The sequence below is a fragment of the Gracilinanus agilis genome, chromosome 6 (assembly GCF_016433145.1).
Source record: "Gracilinanus agilis isolate LMUSP501 chromosome 6, AgileGrace, whole genome shotgun sequence".
Lineage (NCBI taxonomy): Eukaryota > Metazoa > Chordata > Mammalia > Didelphimorphia > Didelphidae > Gracilinanus > Gracilinanus agilis.
The window spans coordinates 58,363,262-58,381,900 of record NC_058135.1 but is presented as its reverse complement, the minus strand read 5'-3'; the positions used below and the strand labels follow the sequence as shown (position 1 = coordinate 58,381,900).

General features: G+C 38.1%; 1 protein-coding gene across 1 annotated transcript in view; it reads left to right on the top strand.

Moving 5' to 3' along the window:
- The window catches only part of COL25A1 (collagen type XXV alpha 1 chain), a 602,710-nt gene that overhangs the window by 509,925 nt on the left and 74,146 nt on the right, over positions 1-18,639 (top strand). Inside the window, exons 13-15 of the mRNA XM_044681639.1 lie at positions 7,223-7,255; positions 8,078-8,113; positions 13,185-13,229. Coding sequence (XP_044537574.1) covers positions 7,223-7,255; positions 8,078-8,113; positions 13,185-13,229 — 114 coding nt within the window. The remainder of the gene's footprint in view (positions 1-7,222; positions 7,256-8,077; positions 8,114-13,184; positions 13,230-18,639) is intronic.

The following is an 18,639-nucleotide window of genomic DNA, read 5'->3' as shown; positions in this document are numbered from 1 at the left end:
TGTTCATTATGATTTGCCTAAAGTCAAGCAAATAGGAGTGAAACGATATTCATTTACACCAAATACACTCACACAGTATTTTCCATCTGTGAATGTCTTCCCCTGCTGAAACTTCCCTTCTCAAGCCTGTTGACTCACTGAGAAACTAAGAGTATGTTCAAGGCATACTTCCATTCTGGCTTTGCTTTAATCCCGTATTCATTTTCATTTTCGAAGGAAGGAGGATTATAAACACTAAGTGTCTTATTTCCACTGCTTCCAGCATTATCCCTTAAAATGTTTCACTTCTGAATGCCTGCCTCTCAGCAGTTGCTTGGCTACTTGAGAGTTATAAAAATTCCTTGAGACTTCTCAGTTGTACATTCTGCAAAGGAAAGAAACAATATCACTCATGCCTATCTATCAAAATGAGACAACTCAGATTGCCATCAATGCAACAACCCTTCAGAAAACTGTCTCTTGTTTTCCCTCCACTTCCTGTCTTAATGGGGGAACTATGGGGAGAAAATCCAGTCCTAAATTCTGTCTGTCATCTAAAAGAAGCATTAGTAAAAATGGCAAACAAAGCTACAGTTAAGACAGCAAATTATTTTGCATGTTTGTTTATTTAATCAAGTCAACAAAACATTGGGGCTCACTTCCCTAAATATGAGCTCTCAGAATATAAAGCCAAACCAGCTGTTCTCTGTCTAGAGCTGGCATTATTTGATTGTTCGTTCCAAAGCTACCAATAGTAGTTAATTGCCAAATACTTTTTGATCCTCCTCTTTAATACTGTTGATTCTCCCACCTCCAAGAGACTGTCTCCTGCCTGAGCCTTCATGATGCCATTGTCTCATATTTGTCCTCTTGTCTGATCAGTCCTTCTCATTCTTCTTTGCTGGATCAACATCCATGTTCCATGCCTCTTTGTGTGGGTATATCCCGGACTTCTATCCTGAACTGTCTTCTCTTCTTGATCAACACTTTTTTAGTGATCTCAATTGCCATAGGTTCAATCATCATCCCTTCAAGGTACAGCTGAGTGGCTCAGTGGAACCAAGCCTAGAGATGGAAGTTCCAGGATTCAAATCTGGCCTCAAACACTTCCTAGCTGGGTGATCCTAGGCAAGTCATTTAACCCCCATTTCCTAACCCTTACCGCTCCTCTCCCTTGGAACCAACACACAGTATTGGTACTAAGATGGAAGGTAAGGGTTTTTCATCATCATCATCATCATCATCATCATCATCATCATCATCATCATCATCATCATCATCATCTGTTTAGATGACTCCCAGGTCTCCACATCCTAACTTCATCTCTCTCCCCTCTCTTACATCAGTTACCTGCTCAGCTACCTATGCCCCACAGGTGTCTGGAATGAGATACTCCAAAACAGAACTCACTCTTTTAACCTCCCATCCTAAATCCACCAACTTCCAAATTACCTTATTTCTGTTGAGAAATCTAATATCCTTCCCAGGTTTGCAACCTAGCAGCCATCTTCAACACTTTGGATCACGGTATCCCCTAGATTTAGACCTAGAAAGGACCCTAGAGGTCATCAAGTCCAATACTTTCATATGATAGAAGAGTTTTAGGATCACACAGCTGGTAAGGTTCTGAGACAGCATTCAAGCCCAGGCTTCCTAAGCCCAAGTCCAGCCCTCTATCTGCCATAAATTGTTACTTTTCCTCTTCCTCATCCCCACATATCCAATCATTTGCTAACTCTTGCCAAATCTAGCTCCACAGGGGCAGCTATCAGTGGATAGAGAACCAGACCTAGATACTTCCTAGCTGTGTGACTTTGGACGAGTCACTTAACCCCCATTACCCAGCCCTTACTGCTCTTCTGCCTTGGAACCAACACTGTACACTGTATTTTGATTCTAAGACAGAAGATATATGAGTTTTAAAAAATCTAGCTCCATAACATCCCTTGCTTTCTTCCTTTCTCTCCAATTATGCAGGTCTTGATCACTTCTCCCATAGAATTTTCCAGTAGTCTCCTAATTATTCTCCCTAACTCCAGCCTCTCCCTCTTTAATCTGTCCTCCATGCAGTTCGCAAATTGAGATTTGTAAACATAGGTTTGACCATGTCACTCCATTGCTCAAAAAGCCTTAGTGTTTTTCTATTGCCTTTGGGATAAAATATGAACTCTTTTGCCTGGCACTTAATCTTAATTCAACCCATCTTTCCAGACTAATTTCCAATTTCTCTCCCTCACATAAAATATCATCAGGAGGAACTCTTTGATTCCATTTTCCCTGAACACAACAGCCCATCACATGCTTTGGACCATCTTACCCCTTTACCTCTTCACACCTGCCTCTTTGAATTCCTAGTTAAGATACTTTGCTGAAATTTGGACAAATGATACCTGCACCATGCCCTGGATTTATCAGTTTATTAAACCTGCTGATTAAGGAAATTATGTTAGTCTGGCATGACCCACTCTTGACAAAACCTTGCAGTCTCTTTCTGATTACTTTTGATTACTCTTTTTAAATGCTCACTTGCTGTCCCTTTAATAATAATAATGCATTCTCAATTTGCTAGGAATAAGAAATAAGCTTAGAGTTTGTGGACCTGATTCTCTTCCATTTTTTAAATTAGAGTATTGCCCTTCTACATATCTGTGGCATGTCTCCTGATGGCTATATTCTTTCAAAGATCATTGATCATCATCAATCACATTGAACACTTCTTTCAGTAGCCTGCTGGGGCGAATTCATGAAGATGCTTCTATTACAATTTTCTTCTTTGGGGTATCAACTCCCTTTTAGTGATTTTTGTTCTGTCCTTTCCTGGTTGAAGCTTATTAGCCCCTTTGGTTCCAAAGTTAACCCCCTCCTTCATTAGAAGGGATAATATATAAGTAAAGTAAGAGTTGAATAGTTCTGTCTTCTCTTCATTGTCCATTATTATCCTTACACCCCCAACAAGTAATCTTTTCCATTAATTATGACAGCTAAGTGATGCGGTTGGTGTTAGGAAAACCTAAATTCAAATTTCTCTTCAAATGCTTCCTAGAAGTGTGACCCTGGGCAAGTCACTGTTTGCCTCGGTTTCCCAAGTTCTCTTCCTGTTTGCCTTAGTTTCCTAACTTTCTATTCCTTAAATATAATAAGGAAAATAACAGTACCTATCTCACAGGGTTATTGTAAAGATCAAACGAGATAATAATTATCAAGTGCTTAGCATGGTACCTGACTATACTGTAAGACTATGCTGTAAGAAATGCTTATTCTCTTCCTTTTAACTTTTCTTCTTTCATTCATATGTTCTTCCTTTTTTAAACCCATATCTTCTATCTTATAATCAATACTGTATATTGGTTCCAAGGCAGGAAAGGGGTAATAGCTAGGTGATGGGTGTTAAATGGATTGCCCAAGGTCTCACAGCTAGGAAGTATCTGAGATCAGATTTGAATGGAGAACCTCCAGGCTCTAGACCTGGCTCTCTATCCACCTAAGCCACCTAGTTGTTCCCCATATGGTCTTTTCAAAAAGTCATTTTTGTTGCCCTTGGCTTCCCTTATGAGCTTCAGCTCATTCTGGTTCCTGAATACATCTTTCTCTTTTTCATTTTCAATGCTTTTGTTCTTTTGGGTCTTAAAAATTGTCTTCATAAGTCCTTCCCATCCCTCCTGAGCTGATTTCCTATGTACCTTTTCCCAGAATCCTTTGCCGTCCTTTCTCCCCTTGATCACAAATTTTAAGATGAGGAGTGGTCACATTGACCCATGGTTCTCATCATTTTTTACTTCAATAACCATTTTTCTTTTATTGGTCAGATCTAGAGTAGTATTTCCCCTGGTGGGTTCCTCCATCTTGTGAAGGATGAAATTCTCATTAGGGCAAGTCAAGCATTTATTAGCTGCTCTGCTTTTGGCAGAGAGAGAGCTCCAGAATATGTCTGGAAAGTGGAAATCTTTCATTACTACTCTAGCAGGTCTCCTTGCCAGATCTGTGATCTGTTTCCCAAACTCCTGGTGTCTTTCTTCTTTCTGACTGTAATATAACTTGATGACATCATGACTTGTTTCTGCTTCCTTTGGCCTTCATTCATATGACCCTTTGGTCCAGCACTTCCTTAGCACAGTGATAAGTGTCTATTTGACTGGCTCCTGATTCCTATACTTGAATACTGTTATTTCCTTTTAGATAAGGTTAAACCTTTCTAGAACCATCTCAGTGGCATGTGTCAAATTTAGTTGTACCTATATTAGGAGCTCTAGTTTACCATGCTTATTATCCCTACTTTTGGCATTTGATAACAAAAAGACATCCTGGATTGTGCCTGACTCAAACTAGTCTCTGGTTATTTTATGTAGGGCAAATTGAGATACTTGGAGGTCATTCAAAAAGTTGACAAAAGGAGATTGAATTGGCTATAGCAAGAGGTTATTTAGGCATGAAGGGCATCTTGTGTTGATTAGGCTGAGGGAAATTCCCTTGCCCAAGTTACCTATCGTCCATCATCTTCAACTGCCTTTCAGAAATCTCAAAGTAGATATCCAGGAAACATCTCAAACTTAATATATCCAAAACAGAGATCAATATCTTTTCTCTACACGCTCCTCTCTTTACCCTTCCCCATTATTGTAGAGGGCAACACCTTCCTCCCAGGCCTGAGGTTCCCAATCTAGAAGTCATTCTTTTTGATCACCCATATCCAAGTTGCCACTATCCTAGTATAGATCCTTATCACTCATGCCTTAATTGCTACAGTAATTTGCTGGTAGGTTTGCCTGCTTCAAGTCTCTCCCCATTCTCCATTCAGTCACTGAAGTGATTTTCCTAAATGACAAGCCTGATCATGTCACCCCTCTCCTCCCCACTCGATAGCCTCTAGTAGCTTCCTTGTTACTTCTAGGAACAAATACAAAACCCCTTCCTACATTTCCAGTCTTTTTTGCACCTTACTCTGCAACATGTATTCTTTGATCCAGTAACATTGGCTTCTTGCCTATTCCCTGAAGAAGACATTTTCTTTGGCTGTCCCCCATGCCTAGAATGTTCTCCCTTCTCTACTCCAACCTCTGACTTCCCTGAATTCCTTTAAGTCCCAACTAAAATCCCACCTACTATAGGAAGCCTTCCCCAACCATTCATGATTCCAGTGCCTTCCCTCTGTTAATTATTTCCTATTTATTTTATTTTTATCCTATTTATAATCTGTTTTGTATATATTTGTTTGTGTGTTGTCTCCTCCCCCCATTAGAGTGTAAGCTTCTTGAGAGCAGGGACTGTCTTTGGCCCTTTTTGCATCTCCACTGTCCCAAGGCACAGTGCCTTGCACATAGTGGGTGCTTAATGAGTATTTAACCAATTGAATCAACAATCAAATTCAAAGACATCAGGGACAGCTGGGTAGTGCAGTAGATAGAGAAGTTTGCAGGTCCAGGGGTCAAATTTGGTCTCAGATAGTTTCTAGCTGTGTGGCCCTGGGCAAGTCACAACCTCCATTGCCTAGTCCTTACTGCTCTTCTGTCTTGGAACCAATACTCAGTATTGATTTCAAGATGGAAGACAAAAAAAAAAAAAAAAAGGAAAGACATCAGAGTGTACCTGGAGTTCTTCATGGTTCTCTCAGGTGATAAGGAAATTACATTTAGTCCCCACAGGAGCCAATCAAGACTTGAAGAAGATCTCAATACATGTTAAGAAAGCACTTAGCTTTCTAGGTAAGCACTAACTTAACAAGCATGGGAGAAAGGGAGTTCTTAGCTGGACCATGAACTTAAATGGGGAAAAAATTCCATCAATTCTTACCAACTTTCACTAACATCTAACTGAAATTTAGCATTTTCCTTCAGTTATGAATTTTAAAAAAAATATTCTGACACATTCATAAGTTTCACTAGACTGCCAAAGTGATCCATGACTCAAAAAAGGTCAAGATTCCCTAGTGTATAGATGTCTATGACTTTGGGTTCTATTTTGAGTTCTGTCAATTGAGTGTTCGGATGTATTTTGACCAATACAAAGGACCTTCATTCTTCTGGAATGCTCACTGCTTCTTACAGGCTAAGGACACAGAAGTTTCTTTGGCTTCTATGTCACAATTATTGACTCATATCAAGATCAATGTTGAATAAACACTCCTCCTCCCTTTTTTCTAACTCCTTTTTATGCCTTGTTGTCTTCCCTTAGAATGGAAGCTCTTTGAGGGCAGAGACTGGTCCAGCATCCTTTAGAGCAGGGGTCGGCAACGTATGGCTCTCGAGCCATATCTGGCTCTTTTGAGGACCAGATATAGCTCTTTCTGCAGGAGCCATAAAGTCTATTTTTTTTTCAGGCGCTGTTACAGGAGTGTGCACTGTGAGCACTGTACAGCTCTCACGAAATTACATTTTAAAAAATGTGGCATTTATGGCTCTCACAGCCAAAAAGGTTGCCGACCCCTGCCCTAGAGGAATGCATAGAGCTTAATACCATGTTTAGCACATAGTTGGACAGTGTTTGGTGGCACTATCTCTATAATCAATAAATCAAAATATATACCACATATGTAAATGAAAAAGTAGAAAAATATGTAGTACTATTACATTTTAGTAATAAAATTAAATTTGTCAAAGGCTTTTTCAGCATCTATTGAGATAATCATGTGGTTTTTGATGGTTTGCTTGTTGATATGGTCAATTATGTGGATGGTTTTCCTAATGTTGAACCATCCTTGCATTCCTGGTATAAATCCCACCTGATCATGATGACTAACCCTCTTGATCACTGCTGGAGTCTTTTTGCTAGTATTCTATTTAAGATTTTTGCATCTATGTTCATTAAGGAGATTAGTCTGTAATTTTCTTTCTCTGTTTTTGATCTGCCTGGCTTTGGAATCAGTACCATATTTGTGTCATAAAAGGAGTTTGGTAAGACTCCTTCTTTGCTTATTATATCAAATAACTTGTATAGTATTAAAATTAAATTTAAAAAAAGTCTTGAGAAAAAATGAAAAGGTAGGTTTGTCTTTGTTTTTAAGCAATGGAATTCTTAATGAAAATATTTATGATGATATACATAGAAAGTAAATTGCTCTACACTGGAAAATAATGACATCTTGATAACAAATATACGTGTATGAAATCCTCCAGGGTACAATCAGTCTGAATTAAGAGACACCTGGAGAACATTCCATAGCAACCTTGATTGTATATATATATATTGATGCTTCCTGTACCACTATCAATATTACATATGGACTATTTTCTTGTGGGTTTTCAATTAGGGTGACCCTGGATCTTCTGCTGCAGGAATTAAGGTAATTGCGTCTTTTGAAGTCTATCCCCCAAAGAGTCTTCATTTTAAAGTTTATTTCATTTCTTCTCTTTCACAAACTGTAAGTTCTAAGCATAATATACTTTTCTGATGGGCAGCTAGGTTGCACAGTGGGTAGAGTTCAGGGCCTGGAATCAGGAAGACCCAAGTTCAAATCTGACCTCAAAAACCAGCTATGAAACTCTGAGCAAGTCATTTAACCCTCTTTGCTCAGTTTCCTCATCTCTGAAATGAGCTGAAGAAGGAAATGGCAAACCACTCCATGATCTTTACCAAGAAATCCCTAAAAGGGGTCATGAAAAAATGGATAAAATTGAAAAAATTACTAAACAACTTTTCAGATGCATTATTTTAGCTATGAAAATAAACTCGTAACTCATATGCTCAGGATCCAAAGGAAGTAGAAGAATGTCTGATGGAAAACTGACAGTTGATCTAATAGTGTATCATGCTTTTTAATAAATCCACCATTTTCCTTGGTTTTCAAGGATACCCATTTTTGTAGATGAATTGCCTATTGATTTATGGAGTATTAAGATCAAATACAGCTGAGAACCAAGAAGGGCATGGCCCTGTCCAGCACATAATACCGAGAGCCATTAACAAATGTTTGTTAGATTGATTTGAATGTGGGCTGACTCCAAAGTATTCCAGACCAAGGGTAGCATGACAGTGGTGTTTTTAGAAAACAATTGGCAAGACTGTTCCTAGCATCTTGTTATCCAGCACCTACTATGGTTCTTGGCACACAGTAGGCACTAAAGAATCACTCATTGAACTGAATTGTTTCCTTTTGTTTTATCAGGGAGAACCTGGAGAATCTGGTCGTCCAGGGCAAAAGGTAAAATTTCAAAAGATTCCTCTCTCTCTTTTTCTCTTTCTCTTTCTCTTTCTATCACAACCTCTCTATTAGGTTCTTTCTTTCATCTTCATACATTTCATCTCTATCAATCGTTGACTCCACCTAAATATGTTCTGAAAGTAAGGACTGCAAAGCAGTACATTTGTAACGAATTACATACAGATTTTAGGTTGGTGCTTTTGTTTTTTAAATACCATGACTTTGACTAAGGCCAAAGGTGGGGATAAAATAAATTCTTTTGTGGTAAGGAACTGTTTTCTGAACCAAAAGTCTGCATAAACTCAGCTGTCTGAGACTAACAAAGACCAGTTAGGGTGGAATGCTAACTATTTAATCTCGCATGTTTAACCACATTTGATCTGCTGCTCTCTTTCTTCATTTGTTCAGAAGAGATGAATGTTGACAAAGTAACCTCGATAGGAAGTGATGGGCAGCTCTTTAAGAAAAAAATTACATTCCTTTTGTTTTTTTTCATCATAGATGCTCTCTTGTTGATGGTATTAAATAGAAATTATTTGTAACAGTCTGTGCAGACAATTTTATGATATGCAAACCAATTCTGTTAATAAACCTGAGTTTCAATGAGAGACACTAATCAAAACTATTTTAACCAGCTAATCTATGGAAGTGTTACATTTGTTTATCATCCATGCCTCACATGAGTAATAAATTAAAGGCAATGTTAAGTATGTTTAGATTTATCTGCTCATTTGGGTTTAACGGGCAGGAAACAACTGGCAATCATTTATCATGTGAGCATCTGGATTTCAATGCCCAATGCAATCAGATTTGGAATAACAGATGTATTGTCACTAGCCAGTAAATGTGAATTCCACATTAGATTAGATCTTGTATAAGATCCTGGCTTTGTCTTTGTCTGGTGGCATATGATGTTGGAGAAAAAAAGATGAATCGAAAGATGGAATTTACTTCATTAGGGAAATTGAAATGAGAGAATGCATCCTATTGTATTCATCTGGAACCTGGGGACATAATAAAATGTTGTTCCCACACTCATGTAGACACTGAGAAGGGCCAGCCTTTTGTTTTAAACACTTAAAGATTCAAGTAATTTTTGAAAAGGCCTTTTCATTTGAGCCTTGAACTTTGAAGCCAATCTGATGCTCTTAAAAGGAGCAAAAAGGACTCACCCAGTCTGTCCCACTGTAATCAGTGGAAGTTCAAGCTCTCTCCCTTCTGGGTCTTCAGAACATTTCAAGCACTGGGCTAAGATTCCTCTGATTTCTTCCATCGAAGAGAAATCAGCAGACTTTTGAATGGAGTGCTGTGGACTTGGGGCACAGACCACTAGAGGGGGAAATCTATAAATGGTTTTTGTCCATGATAGAGACATCATGTCTGTGTAGGTCAAATACAAATTGCTCGATCTAAAATGTAGTGGTTTGTTAAACCACTCTCCCCTAGATACAAAAACACTCATTCTCCACTCTTGTCATTTCTGTTGGTTTCAACATAAAGGTTTCCCTTGGAAGTGGTCTTCATTGAGCGTTATCAAGATTACTGGGCAGAATAGTCTTGATCTGTTCTTGGAAGGCTCAGAGATGACTCCCTTGCATTTCCTTGGATTCTAAAGAAATGTTTTAACATTGTATTTAGGGAAAATGATTGAATTCATTTAATGTTGACCTTAGAGCTAAACAAATATATTCCTAGAAGTTACCAGTGGTCCCCCCTTTTTATTTTGCAAATATTTAGGCAAGACAGTACCAGATGATAATGGTGTCACCGCTACCCATCAAAGGCACTAAAAATAGCTGATTTGAATGAGAGAATGTCTCGGTTTAAAGAGTTTACACAAATCCAGGCAGTAAATGAGAATTAGAATATCTCTGTTAATAAATAAATGCCATTTTTATCACTTGACTTGGAGTTTCTGTAAGCTCAATTCCAGTCCTCTGCAATTGTATTTTTTCATCCACAATACCATGGTTGCCCATGCTTCAGGGGTACCTGGTAGTGACAAATTAGAATTCCTGCCTCAGGAATAGCTTTATAAAATTTATAGCATGGTACAGCACCAGCCCAGCTGTTGACTGGACTCTCTGAATGTTTAATTTCACCCTGATGAGTACAGAGTTTTTGTATCTGCAGTCTAGCATAAGACTGGGAGAAGTTGGTTTCAGCTCTATTTAAAATTTCTCTGTATATGCTTTACATTAGAGCATAGATGCTCCGATGTGTATGTGCATCCATGTTGTATCTGTGTTCATATTCCTATGTGTAGCATTCACTTTTGTGGTGTGGCTGTCTACTTTTCCATACGTATTTTACATCTAACACAGGGAAAGGAAAATTTGTCAAGTGTTATTCGTTTTGGAGAAAAGATCCCTTCTTTTGAGCAGGAGAGAAATTTGAACAGCTGGGACCAGTGGTTTTTAGCGTTGATGGCTGGTGGCAGCAGGTACCTGAGGTGGGAGGAGAGAACCCTGCTGGGGGAAGCTGGAGAGGCTTTCCTGGAACCAGACCCTGTTTTTCTTGCAGCCATTCAAGTTTTATTCTTTTGGTGCAAAAGGGCCCCATTAGCTCTCCACACGTACCCTAGCTATTAGGTTTGCCTTTCAGCCATGACCCAAAGGATTTCCTGAGCACAGGAGTGGGTAAGTATGAGAAAAAGAAAGTTCCTTTCTGCTAAGAGAAGAAATAGCTTTGATTAAACTAGCCAAGCTGATGGAAAGAGCCTTGATTGTGTAAAAGAAGACAAAGGACAGAGAGAGTGCAGACTATATTCCTCAAACAGGTGGAGGAGGGAGTCTACAATGAGGGAAATGATGTCGCCTATATCAACCAGATAAACAAACTATATGAAAAACCAATTAATAAAAGCCAAGTTATGAAGACCACAGATGGTCAGAGTAATCAGTGGCTACAAAATAAACATAAACTTATAAAAATGCACATATATACATATATGTACAGTTCCCTTTATATGAAGGGAATAGTTATAATTACTAAAAAAAATCTGTTCAAACATAGTTTATAGTATGATCCAAAATGTTTTCGATATCTCTGACCTCCCTCCCCCAAAATTCAGAATTGCATTGATATTCTTAATGATTTTCCTTACAATATTTTTATCTCACAAATCATAAACAAACCTTTTATTTTGGGAAAAAGCAACATCCTAAAGTCTGTTAAGGTACATTTTTTTGAGTTAAACTCCAATATTCTAGATGTGCTCCATTTTGCATTGAATTTAAATACATTTCTACATATACGGGTTCTCCTTGGTTTTATTTATTGTATTTTCAAGACTTCTGTTTAGTATGTTTCAAAGGAAAAATACATTTTAAAGAAGAGAAAAATATAGTTCTCAGTTCAGGAAAAAAGAATATAAGACCATAATTTTATGTGAATAAAAATAATTTCTCCTAGAAGGATTTAACTTCTTTGAGAGAGAAGAAGAAAAACGAGAAGTATTTTGTCATGACCGTGAAGCTCAGTTTATCCAGAGAAATATAATTTGACCAGAAGCAGCATTACACAATGATGCAGAACTTTTGGGAATCATGTCTTGGACCCATTGTGCCCTTAAAATATAGGTACACTTGTCTTTTAAAGCTTCCAGTCAGGATGCTTTTCCTTGTGTAGTAGAAAGGAATTTTGAATGAAATCAGGAGAAAATTAGTATTCTCTCCTTTTGTACTCATCTTGCAGCAAATTATTTCCAAAATAATTTTTTCCAGATAATTTCTTTTTTTTTTCTAAAAGCATATTATATTTTCAGAACTTGCAAGGAATAGATATTCTAATTGGAATGTCCTGGAATTTCTCAACAGATTTGCACATGAAATGAGTTGCTCCAGCTGTGCCCAGTTCTCCTTTCCTTCCTCTCTGGTCACTCTTTACTTTATGCTATATCTGGTACCATGAGAGGCAGGTTGCCACTGCAAAATGGTGTAACTCGTGTACACCAGATAACATCTTCTAATTGGTCTAATCCCAGTTTGTATGCTTTTTTCCTCCATTTTCACTGTTTGAAGCATTGGTCAGTGGAATGCAAGGGATTTTCTGAGCAATGTAGTCTCAGTATATCTTGTCACCACACTTAGTGCTTAAAATAATGCAGACAATTCTATGAAAATGAGAAGGTTTAGTGTGACTCCAACATACTCACCCAGAGTGCACCACTTAATCTCAAACATGCCTTCCTGAACAGCTGCACAGTACCATTACCCACCAAGAAGCTAAGCAGGGTTTCCTAGACTTGAACAATTGTCCCAGATATATAGTGGTGTTAAGTATAATTTTAACTCCTCACTTATCTCCTCATCATCCAGGAATGCAGAAGAAGCCTTACTCTACTTAAAAACTAGAAAGGCTTTTGATAGGCATTGTTTTGATGTGAGCATCTGTTCACACAGCCAACTCTTGATGGTATGTTGGTAAGAAGCAATTGGGCTAACATGGATATTTGAAATCCATGTTGACCCTAAAGCTTCACTTTAACCATTAGCTTCAATCTCCCTTCTTCTGTTACCTGGGACAGCTACAGGTTCTGCAGATAGAGTCAGACCTGGAGAGAAGAATTGCTGGGTTCAAATTTAACCCTAGCTGTGTGACCCTGGGCAAGTCACTTAACCTCAACTGCTTAGCTGTGTGACTCTGGGCAAGTCACTTAACCCCCACTGCCTAGCCCTTACCACTCTTCTGCCTTGGAACCAATACTTGGTATTGATTTATATTGATTTATTGGTTTAAAAAAAGTATTGACCTTAGGTAGCACTTTCCCTGCCCACCTTTTGAGAGGGATGCTAATGATATGTGAGATCATCCAAAATTTTGTTAGTAAACCTTTTTAGTAGGAAAGAACCTATCTAGTCTGAAGATTGATAACCAACCCTAAAGTCATCAAGAGTTGACTGAACCGCACCATCTCACCATCCTCCTTGGAGTTAGACAGAGTTTCTTTATGTCCATGTGTGGAAAGGGTTCATCTACAGCACTTTCAGCCACATTTGCCATTTCTCTCTCCAGCATTTTGTGCCTCAGTGAATACTGTTCTATAATGTTATGTAATTTTCCTATGTAGGGTGAACCAGGGCTGCCTGGGCTGCCTGGACTTCCGGGGATAAAGGTAAATACTTAATCTGTAGTCAATGGTGTAATAGAGCTCAAAAATGGACAAAGTCCCAAAGAGGAGGGCTTTTTTAGAGAAAGTCAAAACTCAGGTAAAACCCAAGCCAACAACAACAAGGTGGTACTGTCTTTCTGATTCCTTCTGAAGTATTTTCAAATGATTAATCTTTAAAAAATAGATAATCAAACACAGGTCCTGCTGAAGTTCAAGTGGACCATCTGGAGTTAATATTCTGCCTAGCCAATTGTGTCACGGAAGAGAATGCAAATGGTGTTTTGAAGTCAGAACTTCTTTAAAGTCTTGAGACTCACTTTGACTTCACATTTTGATTCCATTCCATAGATCTTGTCAGATTCAGGCCAGAATAAGGGCTTCAACAGTGCTCTAACGCTGGCATTTAGGCAGCTGTATCCATGAAGTGTTCCCTCCTACAATATTCACTTACCATCCATAATCTCCACCAAAAACCTTAGTATTTGAACCATTTACCATAACATACAATGGTCAAATATTTCACATATTGGGAAACAGTCTCTATGTTGATTTTCCACTTCTTTGGTCTCTGGGAGAAAATGATAAAACTTTAGTTTGAATTTATTTCACTAACAGGAAAGAACTTATATCAAATATTTCAGTTGGGAGCTAACAAGATGACTGGTTTCCCCATCTTAGATATGGTTCTTTTGCTCTTTCAGAACTACATTTTAATTTTAGTTCTTTCTCGTATATATCCTACGGCCAATGCCATAATTCTTGGGTGGGGGGTGGGGGGAACAATCTACTTTCTGCATATTTTAAGCTGCTTTTGAGCTTAAGGAACCATTTGACAATTTATTTTCACATAGGCAAATTGTTCAAAATAGAACATGGATGAAATCATTAGAGATATACCAAATGTATAACTCTTCCTAGTGCATCAAGTCGATATTCCTTCTGAAACACATAGGTTTTTATAAAAATGGCTATTTTTTCTATTTTTATGTCCAGCATGCCAATGGATTTGTCCCTGGTGCTTGACTGTTCATGGCATGTACTATGGGGAATAAGGAAAAAGTATCTTAGGGTAGTGTTGGGAATTGATTTTATTACTTATGATTTTCAAATCTCAAAGGAATTCAAATCAATTTCCATTGAACATTCTAGAAAACAGTTCTGAATCTGGGTGAAAGCTCCCAGGCAGGAAGTGCTATATGAAATAAAATAATTGGAGAATAAATGTCTTAAAGTATTGAGTTACCTGGAGAATATAGGATAACCACATGAATTTCAAATAAAATTACTTTGTTATGCTATAGAAGATGCACAAACAGTAAAATTCCATCAGTATGACTTTCAGCTTTGTCTTCTTGGATGATGTTCAGAACTCTAATGTGATTTTAGCCCTTTTTTTAGATGTGCCTCTTATTATACTAATATCATAGAAGTTTAGTCATTTCTCTCTGATTTCTTAGTGGAAGAAAAAAATACTCTTATGATGATAACTTCTGGAACTCCCTGAATGCCAAGCAGTTACAATTATTCAATATACCTTCATATTTAATAAAGAAAAATGCATAAAATCACTTACATGTAGGCAGTCCAGAATTAATTTGTATTAATTTTCCATTGTTTCAGTGGATACAAGGAAACCCTTTGCAAACATATATAAACACACTTTTAATTTTGGGATATTGTGAAGTCAGAAATTCGGAAAGAAGTTTATGAAAATGACATTCAGAGATGGCTAAAAGGGAAGCTGGTAACTTTTTGTGAAAGAGAGAGAACCTGAGGTATATTGTATAAGAACAGAGAACTAGAACTAAATTAACTTCAACAGCTACTCAGAATAACAGCAGGAATTCTGCAAGATTGACAAATCTCTGCCCTGACAGGAAGCTCAGAGAGTATCAAAGGCTAGCTCACTTGAAAGTGAATTTGGGTTTCCTATTTTTCTGTATTGCCCAGCCTTGGTTTTTTTTGCATAGAATTTAAGGAAAGTAATCTTATCCTGTTCTTTTCCATTCAATTATGTCAGTTACTAGTCTCATTTTATTGCAATAATTTAATGATAAGTTATTATCATTTTATCGTAATAATTTCAAATACTTGAGATTCAGACTAATCCATTGGGCAGTTGAGTATTGGCCCAATGGCCTGTGGAGTAATTCCCAATTTTTATACTTTCTCTGGTTGGAAAGAGGATGAGCTAGGAGCCTGCCACTTATAAGGGAAGAAATGGTCTCGTGCCCCAGCCCCATAGGAATTTTCCGGTTTACTTTGGTGGAGGTAGTCCAATCAAAATAAGTACTTTGTTTTGCTAGCGGTAAGCTAGGTCTAGAGTGTGGACAGATTCTGTCACTTGACATAAATCTCTATTTAGCACTATTGAGAGAGGCTTCTACATCAAGTACTTGGAGATAACTATGGGTAACTATATTGTCCATTGGGCCAGTGTCTTCCATTAAAAATTTTGCCTCTTTTCTCTAGTTCAGGGCACAGTAAGTTTGGAAGTCATTTTAGAGATAATCTTCAAAAAGCGAGTAGATTTGGACATTTGTAAATGTTGACTGATAGCCTCAATGATGTGCCTTCATTGAGGATGTCCCTTTTCCCCTTCCATTTACCATGTTTTTGCCCAAATGTTTAGGGGATAATGATGAAATGCTTCAACAAAACAAAAAATACAGAGAAATGACTATGATGTGTTGGGTATTTCTTCTCTGAACAATTTAGGAAAGGCATGAACAAGACTCACACACAATACGGATGGGTTGAACTCTCCCACAGTTGAGGGGATACTCCCATCATTGGGATAACAGATTTATCTGAGCATCTGCTGAGTAGCCAATCAGATAGCCAGTTTTTCCAGCTTTGAATGAGAAGGGATTTCTATAAGATGAAGCCACCATGTTAGAATTTAGAATGGATGGTAGCCAAGAGATTCGCTTCCCCACCTGAGTTTTTGTTTATGCTTTGGAAACATTTCCTGTTGCTATTCACCCTTCCTTCCCTGTTCCCTCTTTTCATTATCTGCTGCTATAGAGAGAGCACAAATACCTTTCATGTTTCCTGGACACTGAGGAAATCAGCCAGGGCATTCCGCAGAAGCTTTGCTTCACCACCTGTCACTGTTGTGGAGTGATTGGAAACTTAATGAGTATCTGATCTCATTCTAGCCTGGCATTCAGGAAATGAACAAAACACCCAACACAGAAAACTGACTCATCTATGTATCATCCTAAGGAACCACTAAGAGCAAAAAGTGCCAAAACCTTGAGCATGCAGAACACTCATTAGCACTGAGAATGCTATTGCTTATACTACTCTTCATCTTTTTCGCCTAAGTATTGAAAAGCTCTCCTTGCTATGTGGAAGTCATTTGGAATTCCTATTTCATGCATTCATGGTCCAGAGAGGTTCAGGATATTCCAAGGTTAAACTAGGTAATGAGTTGCTCAGTGCAGTCACTGATTCTCTGGGCATTCATTTAGCATTTATATTGTTTCAAAATAATGATTTAGCTGAATTGCTGACTAAAGTTGGTTGTATCCAGCTTTCTAGTAGGGGGGAAAAAGCTTTTCTCTTTCCATGTTGCAGAATAAGCTCAGGGCTTAGAGATGAAATAGAAGTAAGAGGCAGTTATTAGATGCCTTCTATGTGGAAGGCACTTTCCTAGGAACTAGAGATATGAAGGCAAAAATGAAACTAACCTAGACCTGGCTTTGGCACTTACTACTTGTTGGCAAAATCCTTTGACTTTTCTTTGCCTCTGTTTTCTTGTCTGTAAGTTGGAAATAACAATACATTCATTACCTTCCTCAAAGGATTGTTGTAAAGTAAGTGTTGTTTTTTTTTTTTGCAAACCTTAAGAGAGCTATAAAATGTGAGATGCAATAATAAGTATTTTCTTTTCTCTCTATGCACATTTTGCAAAAGGTAGCCATAGTCCTACGTTTTTCTATGTTCCTCCATTCCTCTCTCTCTCTCTTCTTTTTTCCTAGAGTGTGAATAAATGAATTCTTTTTTATTTTTAAAAAATCCTTACCTTCTGTCTTAAATCGGATACTAAGTAATCGATTCTAAGACAAAAGATTAGTGAGGGTTAGGCAACTGGCGTTAAATGACTTGCCCAGGATCACACAGCTAGGAAATGTCTGAAGTCACATTTGAACCCAGGACTTCCCATCTCCAGACCTGGCTCTCTATCCACTGAGCCACCTAGCTGACCCCATAGATGATTTCTCGCTGCCTGTATATCTTCCCTTATTTGAATCTCTTTAACTTCCCAGGATCAACAGTGGTTTTTTCATCATGTAGCTCAATTGAGCAACTGATGGGTGAATACAATAGCCTGCTTACAGAATAGTGAGGTCATCTGCCTACCTACTGTACAACAAGGACTCCTCAGCTCTCCCCACTGCTTCCCTTGTCCTATTACCCAAGGACATGTACATGCCCAGGGAAAAGATCAAAGAACATGATGTCCTGGGCATCAGCAGTGGTGGTGACAGGATAAGAAGTCTGGTTAAGCTGTATGGTAGTTCTTCCCCTCTCATTGACAGGAAAAGCAGTAGCCCCAGTGTGACCTGAGCTCACAGAAATTTTTATCATCATCAAATACCATACTGCATAAACTTTGAGTTATCCCCTCATGTGGATTTCTTTAGACATACACAACCAATATAATTTAAAATATTAGGGAAGACAGCTGGAGGAAGTACATTGCTTTACTGGAGATAAATGAATGAAGGCACAAAGCATTTATTAAAGGCTTACTCTGCGCCAAGCAATGTGCTAAGCACTGGAGATACTGGAGAAAAATAAAGCAGTCCCTGTTCTTTATTTATGAGAGATAGTGAGTGAAATTTTTAAAAGAAAAATAATCTCAATACCAAAGAAACTATTGTTGTTTCTTAACTCTTCTTAGAACTTCCTCTTTTTAATTTTTTTAATTTTTTTTTTTTTTGCCTTGCCTTTGGATTGATAGAAGTTCCACATCCAGATGAATTTTGCCAGGAAAATAGCAAACATGGGATGCTTCTGATTCTGAGCTTTTTCCTTTGAAATCATCCCTGACACTGAATCAAAAAAGAGAGAATCCCTTTTCCAGGCAGCTAAGACACTGTCTGCCATTCTTTGAGAACAAGTGTGACTCTCCATCACTTGCCAAAAATGTTATCTATTAAATCCACTGACACTGCTATTTCTTTCTCATCAGGAAGCCAGAGTAGAGTCTGACTTTCAAAAAAATCTTAACAGGATGTGAAATAACTTCCCAAAAAAGGAAGGAAGGAAGGAAGGAAGGAAGGAAGGAAGGAAGGAAGGAAGGGAAGAAGGAAAGAAGGAAAGAAGGAAAGAAGGAAAGAAGGAAAGAAGGAAGGAAGGAAGGAAGGAAGGAAGGAAGGAAGGAAGGAAGGAAGGAAGGAAG